This window comes from Panthera pardus, unplaced genomic scaffold, assembly GCF_024362965.1.
Source record: "Panthera pardus isolate Hobbes unplaced genomic scaffold, ASM2436296v1 HiC_scaffold_25, whole genome shotgun sequence".
In the NCBI taxonomy this organism is placed as follows: domain Eukaryota; kingdom Metazoa; phylum Chordata; class Mammalia; order Carnivora; family Felidae; genus Panthera; species Panthera pardus.
In genome coordinates, this window is record NW_026526821.1 from 62,772,110 (window position 1) to 62,789,752 (window position 17,643).

Genomic DNA, 17,643 nt, shown 5'->3' on the forward strand with positions numbered 1-17,643 from the left:
GAGGAAGCGGCAGGCAGGCTCCTCCCTAAGAGAGAGGAAGGGAGTTAACAGAGTACTTAAGGCTTTCCACCTTGCATTGCAGTTGAGTTGAGTCTTATCTCTTCAACTGTTCCTCAAATATTTAGATTATATTTTATAAATATCTGTACTCCTTTCAGTGCTCAAACCCTTTAACCTGGTAAGTATTTTTATTGAACAAATGATTAAAAAAAAAATGTTGGGTTACCTAAACAGGCCACCAATTATAGAAATGAAACCAGTGGCCGAGGAGGGCTTTGACTGCAGGGGGTGAAAGAGAGGATCAGGGCGCCTGGGTGGCTCAGTCGATTGAGCATCCGACTTCGGCTCAGGTCATGACCTCGCAGTTTGATTTCAGAGGCCAAAAAAGTACATCAAAATACTACATTTGATTTAAATGAAATAGGAATTTTTGGTTACTAAATGAAAATAATTAGGTACCATTTCCAATTTAGAAAGATCATTTGACTTCACACCATTTGGCCTCACAATCACAAAATCAAGGTTGTAATATACAGGTCAAATTCCAAAGTGAATTCGAGTTTCAAATAAGAAACAGTGTTAGCATTCTGTCAGCTTGTTAGAGATCAGCCATGAACCAGGGAGACGTTTCACATTGCGGAGGAACATTTTCTGCCTTAGAAGTTGATTATATTGGGGGGCACCTGGGTGGCTCAGTCAGTTAAGCGTCTGACTTCCGCTCAGGTCATGATCTCACAGCTCATGAGTTTGAGTCCTGCATTGGGCTCTGTGCTGACAGCTCAGAGCCTGGAGCCTGCTTCTGATTCTGTGTCTCCCTCGCCCGCTCTGCTCTCTGTCCCTCCCCCACTCATGCTCACTCTCCCTCTCTCTCTAAGAATAAATAAGCATTAAAAAAAAAGAATTTGATTATATTTTACTGGGAATCTCCATTTTAATGCTATACCACCATACTTTTTTCATGTGAAAAGACATATACTTTGTTCTTGAGTAAAATTTTTGTACTGCAACCTTGCTTACAGTATGAATTATATAGAATCACATAGCCAGACATACTTGTACTTCATATCTTTTTAAAATTACATGAAGGAATTGCATAAGTAAAAGAAAAAAGACTATGTTTTCCTATTAGGCTAAAACACTACACATATTTCTCTTCCTATTAAGCTGCTGTTCTTAATGTACATGCTTTCAAAGCTTTTGAAATAGCCTAGAAGAATGGAGCAGCAGACTTCATTAGTCACCTACTTAAAATTCATTCCCCCATCCCATCCTTCCTTTTAACAGTATTTGAGTTTGGTATGGTATATACCCTTCTCTGAGTAGTCATATGCTTCAGGGAAGACTGGCACCAACCCCAGACTCAACTGGAGAATCCTGATTAGTCTAAGATAATTATGGTGTATCCATTTCCCTTGTCAGGGATAAGTTGGGGCATGATAAGATGTTAACTCTGAACTATGGAAACCAATTTGACAATAAATTATATGTATGTATATATTAAAAAAAAAAAAAGATGTTAACTCTGACCAAAAAGATGTAAAGGGAAGTCTGCATGATGTGGGATTGAGAGTATGGGAAAGCATGTAAGAGGTGGTGGTGTCACTTTTAAAACCAGAGATGGACAAGACCACTGGATATTGTCCCTAGACACTGTTGCATCTAGATGTGATGGCTGGAACTGCAGCCATCTTGCAACCATGAAGGAAGCTTGCCTCGGGCCAATGTCATCACATCAAGGATAGCACAGCAAAAAAATGAAAAAATCTAGGTCTTTGATGGTATTATCAAGCTAGAATGAATCAATCCCCCTTAAAACTTCCTGGTTATATGTGAGATAATAACTTTTCCTTATTTAAATTTTGATTTTGGTTTTCTTTTACTTTCTTTTACTTGTAGTCAAAAGCATCCTAACTGCTACAAGTCTGAATTATTTCAAGTCTCTGTTTAAATATTAACAAGTGGAGCTATAATCTGGGAAACGAGGGACAACAACAGAGTCTAGTGCTTAATTTACTAGTAAGACATACAGTCCAAAGGTAGAAAAGTCAGTTTCATGAGTGAATTCTAAAGCCTCACCTATTATATTTCAAAGCTGGTTACTATTCTGTTCCCCTCTTTCTATCTGTCCTCCCTACACACGCGCGCACACACACACACACACACACACACACACACACTCTAATGGTTTGGAATTGACCCCACCCCCATACCAATGATCTAAGAAAATGGACACTGTCTTCTGACAAAATGGGAGAATATTCTAAATGTAGAATATAAAGTTCTCTTTCCCAAAGAGGCACTTTAAATATCAGAAGATCTGAAACAGTCTAAGATTATAAAGTTTTCATTGATTAATATTTATTGACTACTATATGCTAGGATACTATTTTGAATTTTTATCTGACAACTTGGGATGAACTTATACTATACATAGCTGCAACTAAAACTAAGCTTTTCTGTTCCTGCCAAGATATATCTGAAACGAGTATCTTTCTTTCTCACAGACAGTGCTGCTCCTAATGATCTGAAACATGCATTCCACCTGCCATTATCAGTTGTCCCCATAGCAGTTGCCCCCAAACTATGTCTGATGGACACAAGACGGTAAAAGATGTTCTTTAAAAGAGAGAGGAAGACAGATTTACATGGTCAAATAATTTGGGGAAATACTGCATGTTATATCCCACTCTTGAATATCACAAAAAACATTATAGCACACAAAATGTCCTAACAGTCCTGTAATAAATTTTTCTTCAATTCAAAGTTTCTGAAACTTACTTAACTCTAAAATCTATTTTTCACTAAATATCTTTCAGTATCTTGGGGAAATTAGTAATTCTTAAAACATAAGACATATGCCCCTCTAATATGGCCACTACTCAATTTAGAAATAATAAAAGGATGGGTTGCCTGAGTGGCTCAATCGGTTGAGTGTCTGACTTCAGCTCAGGTCATGATCTCGCGGTCCATGGGTTCAAGCCCCCCGTCGAGCTTTGTGCTGACAGCTCAGAGCCTGGAGCCTGCTTTGATTCTGTGTCTCCCTCTCTCTCTGACCCTCCTCCCTCTTGCTGTCTCTCTCAAAATAAATACACATTAAAAAAAATTAGAAATAATAAAAAGAATAAATACTAAAACAACCACACCAAGCTAGAACTATGCTTTAACAATCTACAGAGACTACAAGTTATTCTTAAGTAACTCTCTTCCACAATCTTGCATCATATTCTCCAATCCTACCAGCCAGAGACACAGAAGTAATCTCTACTCAAATGATTCCAAAAACAATACTTTTATTATGGAATACTACAATACAAAAACTTCTAAATGATTCCTAATGTCATATACAATTCAAACTAGCCTCTTTAGCATATCTGTTTTACTCACTGACAAGCCCCAGAACCTAGTATAGTGCTTACAAGAGAGTAGGTGGTCAGTGAATATTTGCTTCAAGAATGAATGAATCAATCAATGAATCAATGAATATCTCCATGGCATCCTCCTCTCCACCTGTCCAAATCCTGCCCATCCTTTCAAGTGTAGATTAAGCCCTGACTCCTGCATGGAGCCCAACTCATCCTCCTCTGATCCCCTATCAATACTGGAGAGTTTGATACTCATTTTTCCTAAACCAGTTCACATGTTGGTTTTCTCTCAAAAAATGAACTCCCTGAAATCCAAGATTATGTTACAAACTATTTTTGTATATATTAGAGTGCCAAGGCTCGAAACTAAGTATTCAATGACAAAATTTTATTCATTATATTTCATTAAAAAATTCAGTGTGTGAGGTGCCTGAGTGGCTCAGTCAGTTAGGCATCTGACTCTTGATTTCAGCTCAGGTCATGATCTCATAGTCATGAGCTTGAACCCCGCTGGGCATGGAGTCTGCTTAAGATTCTCTCTCTCTCTCTCTCTCTCTCTCTCTCTCTGCCCCCCCCCCCCCCAGCTCACGCCCTCTCTCTCTCTCAAAAAAAAAAAAAAAAAATTTGGTGTGTAACAAGAATAACTGGAAATTCCTGGAATTTCTAAACCTATACACTACTAAAATCAGTATTTTATACGGACCAAGTTCTGAATAAAGAAAAAATGTTATCCAAGTTCTAAAGAAACTAGTCCCTCTGGCTTTAACCTCTTTGACTCCATTTTCTCATTTGGAAAATAGCTCTGTGGTATTTCTCTACAGGCACTGAATGAGCAACAAATACTGCTTGCAAACCCCCTGATAAAGGAAGACTTTATCTCATAGTCCTGGAAGCAATCCTGACGTCTTAAATTATGTAATCCTGGTATTACATTATATTAGTCTGGTTCATATAAAATGTAAGCTACAAAAATACCAAAGCTAAGAAAAAATATTTACTCATGCTTTTACTAAGATGCAGAGAGAGGATGCATGCATTGCCAAAATTCCATAGAACATGCTCAAACTAAAGCAACAATGCCTTAGTTATTAAAGAAGGCAATGGCCTGAAGCAGTACTTAGGAACAAAGATTACTTGGTCCATGCAAGAGTCAATATTTAAGAACACAATGACTAATTCCCACTTCAAGTTCATGAACATATTTCGTTTTAAGAGCTTCTTTTTGGTTAAAAATTTTATTTGTGGTTTTTCTACCTGTGATCCATGAACCTAAGAATGAACAAAAACTTGCAACATGAAACTCTCCAGTAGGCCAAAGTGTCAATGTAGACTTAATTCTGATTTTAAGGACTTCTCAACAAGGGTTACACAAGACTTGTACTTTACTTACTTTACTTCTTGGTCTCCAAAAATACTCATTTATCTACTCGGCCTAAAGAACCAGACTGAATGTTCTTGAACAACTGTGGAAAATGCATGAATGACACCTCCAGACCATATCAAAACACTGGGACTCTTAACTCAATTCCAGATTACTTGAATCCAAACTACCATTATTGTTGCCAATAGAAACTCCATTTATAAATAATCAGCTGGTTTTTTAAAAAATGTTCTAGTTGAGCTTACTATGAGCTAAAAGTAATCATTAGATTCATTTCCAGCACTAGCTGCGTGACCTTCAGCAAATCGCTCAACTTTTCCACACAATTTCCACCTTAGGTCGTCTCAAAGATAAAAACTAGTAACGGTTATTATTATCATTTTTTTCAAAAGATATGAATGAAAAATATAAGCACAGACTTGAAAAATTTAGGTTAAGCCTAGAAGACATCATAGCACAGGCAAGGATTATCACAAAACCCCCAAATCCTCTCCCTATAAGCACTGACCTATCATCAAATTCAAGAGGTGAATGTCTCACCGGCCACACGGATATCCTATTGAAGCAATTTAACTCGTCCCCTACTCACCAACCAGAAAACTAAGATTTCAACACTCCTGACTTTATAGTGTGACATTAGAAACCCTGTGACCTGCTCCTCCCTTACCTTGGTCTGTATGAAAATAGAGTATACGGCTCCCTAGGAAGGGAACATCCACGGGACAAAAGCACACAAAGCCTTCCACAGTGCACCACCACCATGAGGTCACATAGTTACCTCAAAACGAACTTCTCATTGGCCCTCTCCCACCTTTCCTCCTAAAAATCAACCTGCCACATGGGCAATGTGAGATTCTTGCTCCACACTGAGACCTTAGGTGAAGTGGCTCATTTCCCATAGTTTGACAATGTAAAATCTAAAGCCGGACGAACAAGGCGACTCACATTGCTCACGAGGGGCCATGTGTGTTGGTGTGTAAATCTGCACGCGCTCTGCAAAGGGAACTTGACTTGTGCTCTAGTTCTGCCACTTCCTGGCTCTCTGACCTCGGGCAAATAACTAAATCTCACCAACCTCAGTCTACTTCTCCATGAAGTTAGGATGATTATTCACTTTGTAGGGCTATGATGGAGGCTAAGTTAGTTACCCATAAAGGGCCCAGCCAGCCAAGCACACAAACAGGCACTGAAGATATGCTCCCCTCTTCCTTCTGCACCAGTGGAACAGAGACCTCAGCACAGGAGATAACTACAGATATTCTCCATTAGACTGTCCGCTTCCCCGTGGCCAAGTGCATGTCTGATTCATCTTTGGATCCCAGTGCCCAGCAGAGAGCCTGGCCCAGAGTAAACACATAATGAATGCTTTTTAAATGGAGAAAATGAGAATCCTTTGGGTCTGAGGATGTTAAGATTATCCTGGCCACAGTCAAAGAAAATTTTGATTTCCAGGTTGACCAAACAGGCGCTTGCTACAAACTATTATATAGTTCAAAGCAAATAAGCTATTCTGAATTCTAATAATTACATTCTCTAGAATATAAAAACCAAATTGCCCTACAGCTCTCAACTTTAGTTTTGAGAATCCAATTATTTCCTAAACAATGGAGTGGGTAACCACAGAAACTTGTGGAATCCCTTTTCCTAGAAAACATGAAGAACAAGAGAGAAGCCAGTCTGTTTGGAAACTGCTTTGAATTCTGTCTATAAGCAAAGACTGGACCAGATCAGATGCCCCTCAGAGGATCCTTCCAGACTGACACAACCAAGATATTAAGAGGAATAACTAAAATAATTCTTTGTAATTTACACCCAGGAAAGTAAAATAAATGCGGTTCTACATCTCCTAACAGAGTCATTTAAATTAATTTTTCATGGACCTAGTAAAGCTTTTACAAACACTTTCTTCTTAAATTGTACTAAACCATCCCAGGATACTAACTTAAATATGAGCTTTCTTTAATAAGGCAGAATAGAGATCATTATACTGAATAATACAAAAAACAAGATTATTCTTCTTTTGTTCCATTTTTCAACCCACCTATTTCCACGTACCCCAAATGTACTCATTTCCAAAGCTTTACAAGAAACACTACTTCCCCCAAATATTCCACTCAACTCTCCCATTAAGGATTCTCTAGTGCATCTATTACTCATGTCACATTGTACATTCGCTTATTACAAATTATCTTCAACTTGTATCTTTCACAGATAACAATTTCTGTTCCCTTAGCTAAAACATAAGCTCCTTTAGCAAGGTCCAAGTTTTATACTTCTCCTGTACTCCTCTGTTGTGTCAATAATGAATTCATGACAAATGCTAACAAATTCTCACTGGCTAAATGACTTAAAATGAAGACAGAAAGCAAGAGCTGTAGAATACACTGAGACCAACGTGAAGCTTTTGCAAAACCTGGAAGTGTTCAGACTGCTACATATTGATATTTGTCATTTACCTGGGACTAGAATAGTTGAAGGTTAATACCACAGGGACTAAAGAGAAAGACCTAGAGTTAAAGATCACATTGGTTTAGCTCCTGCCCCGTACGGAAAGAGGAACCATCAAGGGTAGACCCCTCACAACACTGTAGATGGAGGCCATTTTGGAAAGCCCACCACACTCCCTGCGTCACAGGGCTATGCAGGCTCTGCTTCTACGTAGGATCAAAGGTTCATCCAGTCAGGCCAAGTCAGTCAGGAGGTAATAAATAGAAAGGAAAGGAGATTTAGAAAATTAAAATGCTGTAAAATTATTTCAAAACAAGTGAAACTTAAGTGTTCTCATTCTTCATAATCCAAGGAACGCATCTAGAACAAGACTAAGGAGCTCTAGAGTCCCATCATTACAAGTGCACTCTACATACTTACAAATGGGGATGCAGAACCTTCTATTCCCTTCTTTACATACGTAAAGGGAACTTCTTGTCCCCACTACAAGGCAGGTACTGTTCTAGGAACTGGGAATATAGCAGGTTACCAAACCACAATTCCAGTAACAATTACATAAAGCCTTAGCTTGGTATTTTACAGAAATAGGAGACCTCCAGGACAGTCCAAATCTCTTATCTTAGAGGAGAAAACCACGGCCCGGAAAGGTTAACTAATTTGTCTCAGTTGGTTATCGTGGCTACATGGCAACAAAGGCAGGAATAGAAACCAGATTTCTTATTTCTCCTCTCATAACAAAATTTACTTACTCATTAAGCAACTATTTCTGTGTGCCTGTTATATGCCACACATATGCTAGGTATACAAATGGGTAAGATACTGACTCTGTACTCCAAAATTTCACTATAATTCTAAGACGATGGGCCGAGTACTAGAATAGAAGTGGTAATAGAAAAAAAGCAACTCTGTCTCTAATTGTGTAGGACTTCCAACATTTTAAAAGAAATGAACTGTTAATCATTTGTTTTATCCCCACCACAGCCCTTTGAGGACAGGGCACAGATCTTATTATTCCCGTTACATAGATGGAGAAATTGAAGTACAAAGAGGATAAGGGAGTCTATTAAGGTCATCTCCAGCAGCAGCAAAATGCCTAGAAACCAAGTTTGTTTACCCCAAGATAGACATTTTTTCCCCACTAGATGGGAAAGGCAGATGTTCTTTTTATGACCAGTTGCCTTCTGACCAAGAACACACATCTGCAAGACGGTGTGCAGACCAATCTGTGGCTGTGAAAGTAGATTTAACTGGCCTGTGAGGTCTCATCAGCTGAGTGTAGTTATTCGATGGGCGAGTGACCCACCAACAAGACATCATTATTACTAGCATTCTGAAAGTGCCCATGATGTATACACAGAATAGGTGAGAAACATTCTGCCCTCACGGAATTAATAGTGTAGGGAACAAGCTTATAAACATTTCAACAAAAAGTGATAGACTTAAACAAACTACAACTAGAACCACTACAAATAACAGCTAATCTAAGACACTAAAGGTTTTGCAGAGCAAATCCAGGGGATGCTTCCAGGAAATATACTCTTCAACAGTTAAACAGAGAACAGAAGCTCTGTATACATAATGATATATACCAATCTTCAGATTATTAAAGTAAAGGCTCTCACCAAGAATGTTCATCACATTTTTAAAAATTATTAATTTCTTAATTCCTTCATTTCACTTTTCAACTTTACTCAAAGCAATTATATGAATATTCCATTTCCATCTTTCTAGGAAAGTTACATATTTTGTAACCTTTCCTATTTAAGAAAAATGAATTTATAATGGCGGCTCCCATCAGCATGCCTTTGGCAAAAAGATTAAAGCAGGGTGGTTTCATTGTGTTATTCTTCCAACCTCCTTCAGACGTAACCTAAATGGAATGATGATTTTTCTCCTGTACATAGTAAAATCTGTGTACACATCCATGTATCACTCATTCTATAAAAAGTAAAATGTAAAAAAGCATTTCTTCATTGTCAAATTTAGTTTTAAACATTAATTTCACTTGTTAATTATCTCATATTTTACTTATGCTGTTATTTATTGATCACCGTCTCTTTTTTTTCATGTTTGTTTATTTTTGAGAGAGAGAGAGAGAGAGAGAGAGCGTGCGCACATGCACAAGTGGGGGAGGGGCAAACAGAGAGAGCAGGAGACATAGAATCTGAAGCAGTCTCCAGGCTGCGAACTGCCAGCCCAGAGCCCGACATGGGGCTCGAACCCACCAACTGAGATTATGACCTGAGCCTAATCAGACGCTTAACCAACTGAGCTACCCAGGTGCCCCTATTTATCACAATTTTATAACATGACCAAACTGTTTTAAACCTCAACACTTTAGAATTATTACAAAATAAAGAAAGCTAAGGAGAAAGAAATCTTAGTGATTTCAAACTAATGAGAAGAAGAATTTCTTTAGAAACCTACTAAATAGTAAAAATTGTAATCATCCTTTCAAAGGAATAATGTTAGCATTATTTTAAAAATACAACTTGATTAGAAAAAACAAAACTCTCTGGTATTTCCTGAATATACTCTGAGGATTCATACTTATAGCCAGTTGCCTTCTTTTTAAATATTTATTGAATTTCATAGGGCAATAAATAGCAATTTAAATGACAATTCAGAACTATCTGTAGGTTTCTTTAGACTTACCAACAGTACATCATAAAATTATTCCATATTTTCTAATTCCTAAAACTCACTTCCATCACAAGAAAATATTTTAACAAATAACAGCTTAAAACCTAAATTAAAAATGTGATAATCAGCCTTTTTAGGGAGGAGAGGAACATGGCCAGGGTTATCTTCAGATCCTTAAGAGAAAGCACTGGGCCTAATTGGATCCTGAATGAAGTTGAGAAAGTAATTACACATGCAGCGACAGTGACATCTAGTGTCCGACCTTGCAAGCCGCTAGACTCCCATCAAATCCTAAAGGCTAAAGAAACAGTTATTCAAAACTTCTCTTCTTTAAAACCAACAAACGGAACTTGTGCATTGTATCTAAAGATACAACCCATTGTCAAAGTGTTTCTATAGGTTTCTTCCCAGACATTAAAAAAAAAAAAAATCTTAAGAGTAAAACATCTTAAAAAAAAAAACTGTAACACTAAAGCCCTAAAAAGTAAAAAGCACTGTTTACTCCATGTGGCCAACATCTACCTGGAACTGCTCCCCTTGGCTGCAGAGTTTAACGCAAAAATAATCTGGGACATGCTCTGATGGGTGTATCACAAACATTTAAACTTCCAGCTACAAAAGTAAAGATACTACACAAGTTAGTACGTGGTTAAAACATCAAGAAGAAACAATTTAGGACACTAAAGGAATACCTGAGGATGCAAAGAAAACAAAAAAATACTTTAGCTATTGCACTGAGAAACCAGCTCGACATTTCAGCCCATGCTACCTTGCCATATTTTTGTTGCTTTGAAAGGTCCACTTATTAAACAGTAGGTATTTTTGCCCAAGAGGTTAGAATTTGGCAGCTTAGGTTAATTTACTATAGTATTTTAATAGTTTTATGCTCTAGATGAATCCATAAAAGTAAGCAAATTTCCAAAAATTATTTTTGGCCAGGACAATATTTTGTAAAAAGTAAAGTTAGCGTTAGATGAAGCTTACCTATTTTTTTTGGAAAGTTCATCCTTTCCCCTTTTAACTCCAAATATTCTTGTGATCAAGGTACTGAAAAGAAGTGTGGATGAATTTCTCACCTAATGTAAAAATAAACGCACAATAAGGATTAAGAAATGTACATGGCATGAAACCAACATGTACAATGTTCAAACTTGATATTCAAAGTCATTACCCAACTGGCTAGTGTGGGGCTAAACAAAATATGGTTTGTGTTCATGAAATAATTTTCAAAAACTACATAGTAACTGACTCCATGACTTCCTCTTACATTAAGCTCCGCAATCCAACCACACGCACATAACACGGCCCTTGCCTATACTTCTAACATTACCACCAATTGTTTTCAATATCTCTTTGTACTTGTATCATCAAATAACACTTTCTTTTAAAAAAATTCATTTTCCCATATCCTTTCTGACAATGATTATCCCCTTAAAGAGCTCAGCTCTTTCCATTCATTTTCTGTATGGGATATATTTACCTATGGGATATCCCATTTACCTATGGGATATATTCATAAGACCTAACTCAATCCACATTATTAAGATGGCCAAGAAAATATTTAATATCCAAAATGTTGTTTATTAACCCTACAATGTAGTAATCTAATAAATTTTAACCCTAAAATTATCTGAGACAACGGGTTGATAAAAATAAGAGGATGAAACTATCATTAATAAACATAAATCATTTCTCCAAAATGATAATAATAGATATCTCTATTCTAAACCAGTGTGTCAAGATGTTGTTTTGCTGGATTATAAACATGTCTTGGGGCACCTGGGTGGCTCAGTTGGTTAAGCGTCCAACTTTGGCTCAGGTCATAAAATCTCGCGGTTCCTGAGTTCAAGCCCCACGTCGGACTGTCTGCCGTCAGCACAGAGCCTTCTTTGCATCCTCTGTCTCCCTCTCTCCCTCTCCCCTCCTCTGTGTGCACGCGTATGCATGCTCACTCTCTTTCTCTCTCTCAAAAATAAATAAACATCACAAAAAAAATGTGTTAATGTCTGAATGCCACGGCATATTGGGCTTCCTCAATTACCTTGCCAAATCCGAGCAGAGATGTATAAATACGTACTGACTTCCCTACAATATGTAAGGCACTATACCAGCATCATGGAGAATATCTAGAAATAGAAGACACACTTACAGCCAACACAGAGCCTACATTCTAATGAGATAGGTGTCATAATCATGTGGTATGTTTAAACAGCAACATAAGAGGAAAGGTAATTCAAAGTAACACTTTTAGACTTAGACTAAGACTTAGAAAATAGCCCTCTAAAACCACTACAGTAGGGGTCACAAACTCAGATGTCCACAGGAACCAGTGAGTGACAGGAGCAGCACAGGACTATGTCTAATGCAGTCACTATTCAGCTTTCACTGAGTAGCATGAGGGAATGTAAGCCCAGTGTTGCCAGATCTGCTTTTTTAAGAGAAGCCAGAAAACCCAGTTTTTATGTGAAATCCATTATTTTGAAATGTTGGCAACAGATTAAAGGGGGGGAAAAAAAAAACCACTGAGGAGGCCAAATAAAACACAGTTGTAGGCTAGATTTGACCTATCAGCCATCGGTTTGCAACCTCTCCTCTAGAAGCCCAAGACTGACTCAATTCATGCATGGTAACTCTAAAAGTAGACTATAATTCACACCAAAGTGGTATAATTTATAACAATATTGCAATAAAACCCTAAAATTGGATAAATTCACTTATGTTCATTCCACAGTCAACAAACATTCATGAAGACACTACTATGTGCCCTAACCAATATCCCCGAACAACAAATCTATCCTGTTACACTGTCAACATGGCCTCTGGCCTATCTCAGATCTTGATTATCTCTTACCTCATCTGTTGACTTAGTGCTCAAAGACTCTTGGGTTTAAGATGACTTGATGAAGTCACATAAAAACCCTGTCTCCTCTCAGGAATCACACAAAAACATAAAAAGAAAAACAGGAGCACAAATTCCATTCTGCCCTGAACAAAACTTTCTAAGAAAAGCTGTTAGATGTAGTGTAGATGCAAAAGCTAAAACAGGAGTTCCTGGAGATGAAAGAGGATGCCTGCCCTTAATCAAAACTTAGACGACTGTTTTACAAAGTGAATGGGTACCCCCAGAAAGAAAACCCCTTTGTGTGATTCCATGGGCTAGACGCAGGAGACAGTCTTTCTGTAATATTAAGATGGATCTGAGGGTTCCAGTAGTAGTACTCTGATTCATTCATTATCAAGTTCCCTCATTAGCAGCCAATAATCGTCATTGCCTATTCCAGTAGGTGTAGCAAAATGGTGATTGATATTCTACCATTAATTAGCTATACTTTTCAGAAAAATAAAGTTTTCCTTCATCAGCTCTTTGATTACCCTGTTACTCGGTTACTACAGAATCATTTCCATAAATTTACCAGTTTGCAGGGTAATGGGTTCATGCCATGGCAGCCCCCAAAAGTCACCAAATCATGATCTTTTAAGCCATTAATAAAATTAATTTTCCTTCTACTCAGATATGATCCACATACCATAAAATTCACCACGTTAAAGGGTACTAACTATTCAGTGGTTTTTACTACATTCGCAACATAGGAAACTACCACCACTACCTAATGCTACAATATTTTCATCACTGCAAAATGAAACCCTATACACATTAGTAGTCATCACGCACCCTCCCACACTAGGCAAACACTAATCTACTTTCTGTCTCTATGGATTTACCTATTCTGGACATTTCATATGCACGTGATGACGTAACATGCAGCCTCTTTTGTCTAGCTTAGCTGCTCTCAAAGTTCACTCATGTTGTAACATGTATCAGTATGTAATCCCTTTTCATGGCCAAATAATATGCCATTGTATGGATATACCACATTTTTAAATCCACTCATCATTTGACGAACATTGGGGTTGTTTCCATTTTCTGGCTAGTATGGATAATGATGCTATGAACACTCATATACGAGTTGTTGCCTGAACGTGTTTTCATTTCTTTTGGGTATATACATAGAAATGGTATTGCTGAGCCATATGGTAGAAAGAGTAGGCAGTTAGTTAGACATGAGCTGGAGGCAAAGGCAGTGATAAAGAGGCAACACATTAGAAGCCTGAGGGCACAACATCCTGACTTTGTGGCTTCCAACACCCTAGGGCTTACAGACCAAGAGCCACAGGTGCAGAACATGCACTCTCATCCTCAACCTCTACCCCATGGTAACATATGGCCTCATTATATTTACCTTGCGGTGTTGACCCACCTCCCTGCCCACCCCTGTGGCAGAAGATGGTCTTGACAGTTCTGGCAAGAACCCTGTAGGGTCAAAAACTACCCCTCCCAACAAGTAGGAGTACTTTAGATGACTGGAAACAACCTCAGCTGGAGACAACCCTAGCTATGACCCATAACCTACACAAACATAAAAAGACACTCCTAACCCCAGTACAGTTGCCACCTCTGGGCCTGTCCACTCTCTCACTTCAAGAGTGTAATGTTCTTGATAAACTGCTTTGTGCTTGCCACTTTCCTTCTGGCTATCTTTATTCAAGTGTGGATCCTCACATAAATCTTTTGTGGGGAACCCAAGACCCAAGACCTCCATTCACACAATGCATACTCTCCCATTGGTAACCGTAACTCTACGTTAACCTTTTGAGAACCTGACAAAGAGGTAGTACCATTTTACATTTGCACCGGCACTGTATGAGGGTTCTGATTTCACCAATTCTCCAAATGCTCCCCAATAACTGTTACTGTCCATCTTTTTTATTGTAACTATTCTAAGTGGGTGTGAAATGGTATCTTACTACGATTTTGATTTGCATTTCCCTAGTGATTAATGATGTTAAGCATCTTTTCATGTGCTTATTGTACATTTACGTACCTTTTCTGGAGAAAGGTATTCAAGTTCTTTGCCCAATTTTTAACCAGTTTGCCTTTTTATCATTGAGTTTTAAGAGTTCTTTATACATTTTATATGCTAACCAAATATCAGATACATGATTTGCAGATATTTTCTCCCAGTCAGTTGTCTTTTCATTTTCTTGGTGGTATCCTTTGAAACACTGGCATTTTAAATTTTGATCAAGTCTAACATTCTTCTTTTGCTGCTTATGCTTTAAGTATCATATCTAAGAAACTGTTACCTAATCCAAGGTCACAAAGATTGACAGTTAATATTTTCTTCTAAAAGTTTCATCATTGTGGCACCTGGATGGTTCAATCGATTGACTCTTGATTTTAGCTCAGGTCATGATCCCAGGGTTGTGGGATCCAGCCCCTCATCCACGAGGGGCTTCTGCTCAGCGTGGAGCCTCTTAAGACTCTCTCTCTCTCTCTCTCTCTCTCTCTCTCTCTCTCTCTCTCACGAGGGGCTTCTGCTCAGCGTGGAGCCTCTTAAGACTCTGACTCTCTCTCTCTCTCTCTCTCTCTCTCTCTCTCTCTCTCCGTCCCTCCCCTCTCCCCTGCTCATGTGCTCTCTCTCTCTCTCTAAAAATTACTTAATTAATTAATTAATTAAGGAGTTTGATCTATTTTGAAATTTTTTAATATGGTATAAGATAGGATGCAAATTCATTCTTTTACAGGTATATATGCAGCTGTCCTGGTACCATTTGCTGAACAGACTATTCTTTCCCCCACTGAAATGTCCTTTTTACTAAATGTTAGGTTTTATTTCTGGACACTTAATTCTATTGTATTGATTTATAAATGTCTTTCCTATGCCAGTACCACATTATCTTGATTACTGTTGCCTTTATTGTAAGTTTCAAAATTTGGGCATGTGAGTCCTCTGTTGTTTTTTTTTCAAGATTGTTTTGGCTAGTCTGAGTCCCTTGCATTTGCATCTGAATTTTACAATCACTTTGTCAATTTCTGCAAAAAACTCCAATAGGATTTTAACAGAGACTGTATTGTATCTGCAGATCAATTTGGGGAGTATTGCCATCTTAACAATATTAATGAAGTCTTCCAGTCCATGAACATGAAATATCTTTCCATTTATTAGACCTTTTTCAATTTCTTTCAAAAATGTTTTGTAATTTTCAGTGTACAAGTCTTACACTTCTTTTGTTAAATGTATTCCTAAGTATTTTATTCCCTTTGAGGCTATTACAAATGGAATTGTTTTCTTAATTTCATTTTTTTAATGTTTATTTATATTTGAGAGAGAGAGAGAGAGACCGTGTGCGAGCAGGGGATGCTCAGAGAGACAGGGAGACACAGAATCTGAAGCAGGCTCCAGGCTCTGGGCTGTCAGCACAGAGCCCGATGCAGTGCTCGAATTCATGAATCATGAGATCACGACCTGAGCCAGAGTCAGACACCTAACTAACCAACTGAGACATGCAGGTGCCCCTTTAATTTCATTTTTGGATTATTCATTGCTAGTCTATAAAACTACAATTGACTTTTGTATGTTACTCTTGTATCCTACAACCTTGATGAATTTGTTTGTTAATGGTTAATTAATTAATGGTTGTGTGTGTGTGTGTTCTTAGGATTTTCTATATACTGTATATGATTACATCACTGAAAAATAGCGATAGTTTTGCATCTTTCTTTCTAATCTTGCTGATTTTTATTTCTTATTCTTGTCTAACTGCCCTACCTACAACTTCTAGTACAATGTTGAACAGATGTGCCAGAGTTGATACCCTTGTCCTATTCCTGATCTTAGGAGGAAAGCTTTTTTTAGTCTTTCACCATTGAGTATGTTATTAGCTATGGGTTTTCCATTGATACCCATTGTCAGGTTGAGAAAGTTCCCCTCCATTCGTACTTTATTGAGTATTTATAACAAGAAATGGTGTTGGGATTTCCGCATCTGCTTAAATGACCATATGGTTTTATCCACTAGTCTATTCATAGGGGGTACTATATTGATTTTCATATGTTGAAAATATATACTCTATATTCTAAATGTGTAGAAGTAATATAGCACAACATTAAAAACAATTACTGTAAATATAGACCAAAATAACTAGCATGGAAGACACTACTTGTTACTTAAGACAGAAGAGCGTCCCTATGTTTCTGTGCTGTAGGTAGTATAATAGTTCCAGGACATCTGTGTAAAGTACTCCTTTCATTTTCCAATATTTCATCCATATTTTCTGGCCTTCTCCACTATAAAGCTAATTAAGGAGGGAAAGTACATAGAAGTACAATTGAAGGAGAGGTGATGACTGACAAACTGCATTACCAACTCCTAAATCATTGTTAGTAGATACGAATATGCATCAATGATATATCCATGTGGGTAATGAAAAAGGTCATTATCAGCACTAATATATTTTGGAAAGATCATCATAGTAACGACAATGAAAACATGTCCTATTTGGGAAGGATGGATCAAGGAGAATACAAGTAAAAAAAGAGAGTAACAACAGAAAAAAGTAGTAAAGTTAAAAATGGAGAGAACAGAATGGTTGCCAAATAACTTCAGCTATAGTCAATTCTTATCATAAGGAAAATACCAGAAAACCTTCCTGTTTTCTTACCTCCTTCCCCATCAAGCCCTGAACACAGTGTTGATAAAGATTTGATATTCAGCTACAAACTGACAACTGCTATCAGTTTTTCCCTTCTTTTCATTAAGTATATATACTTTTTTTTTCCTTTCTAGCATGAAAAGGCTAACCATACAGTCTTGTGTAAAATATAGGAGGGTTAGGCAAAGGAAAAGAAAATTAGGTTTCACAAAGCAGTGTGTGTGTGTGTGTGTGTGTGTGTGTGAGAGAGAGAGAGAGAGAGAGAGAGAGAGAGAGAGAGAGAGAGAGAGAGAGGCGGGGGGAAAGAGAGAGAGA

At 37.7% G+C, this 17,643-nt stretch overlaps 1 protein-coding gene across 6 annotated transcripts in view; it reads right to left on the reverse strand.

The window, feature by feature from the left end:
* Positions 1-17,643, reverse strand: part of THADA (THADA armadillo repeat containing) — a 324,964-nt gene that overhangs the window by 213,782 nt on the left and 93,539 nt on the right. For all 6 annotated transcript variants that reach the window (XM_053890646.1, XM_053890645.1, XM_019465008.2 and 3 more), the window contains one exon: positions 10,819-10,910. In XM_053890646.1, the coding sequence (XP_053746621.1) occupies positions 10,819-10,910 (92 nt within the window). The remainder of the gene's footprint in view (positions 1-10,818; positions 10,911-17,643) is intronic.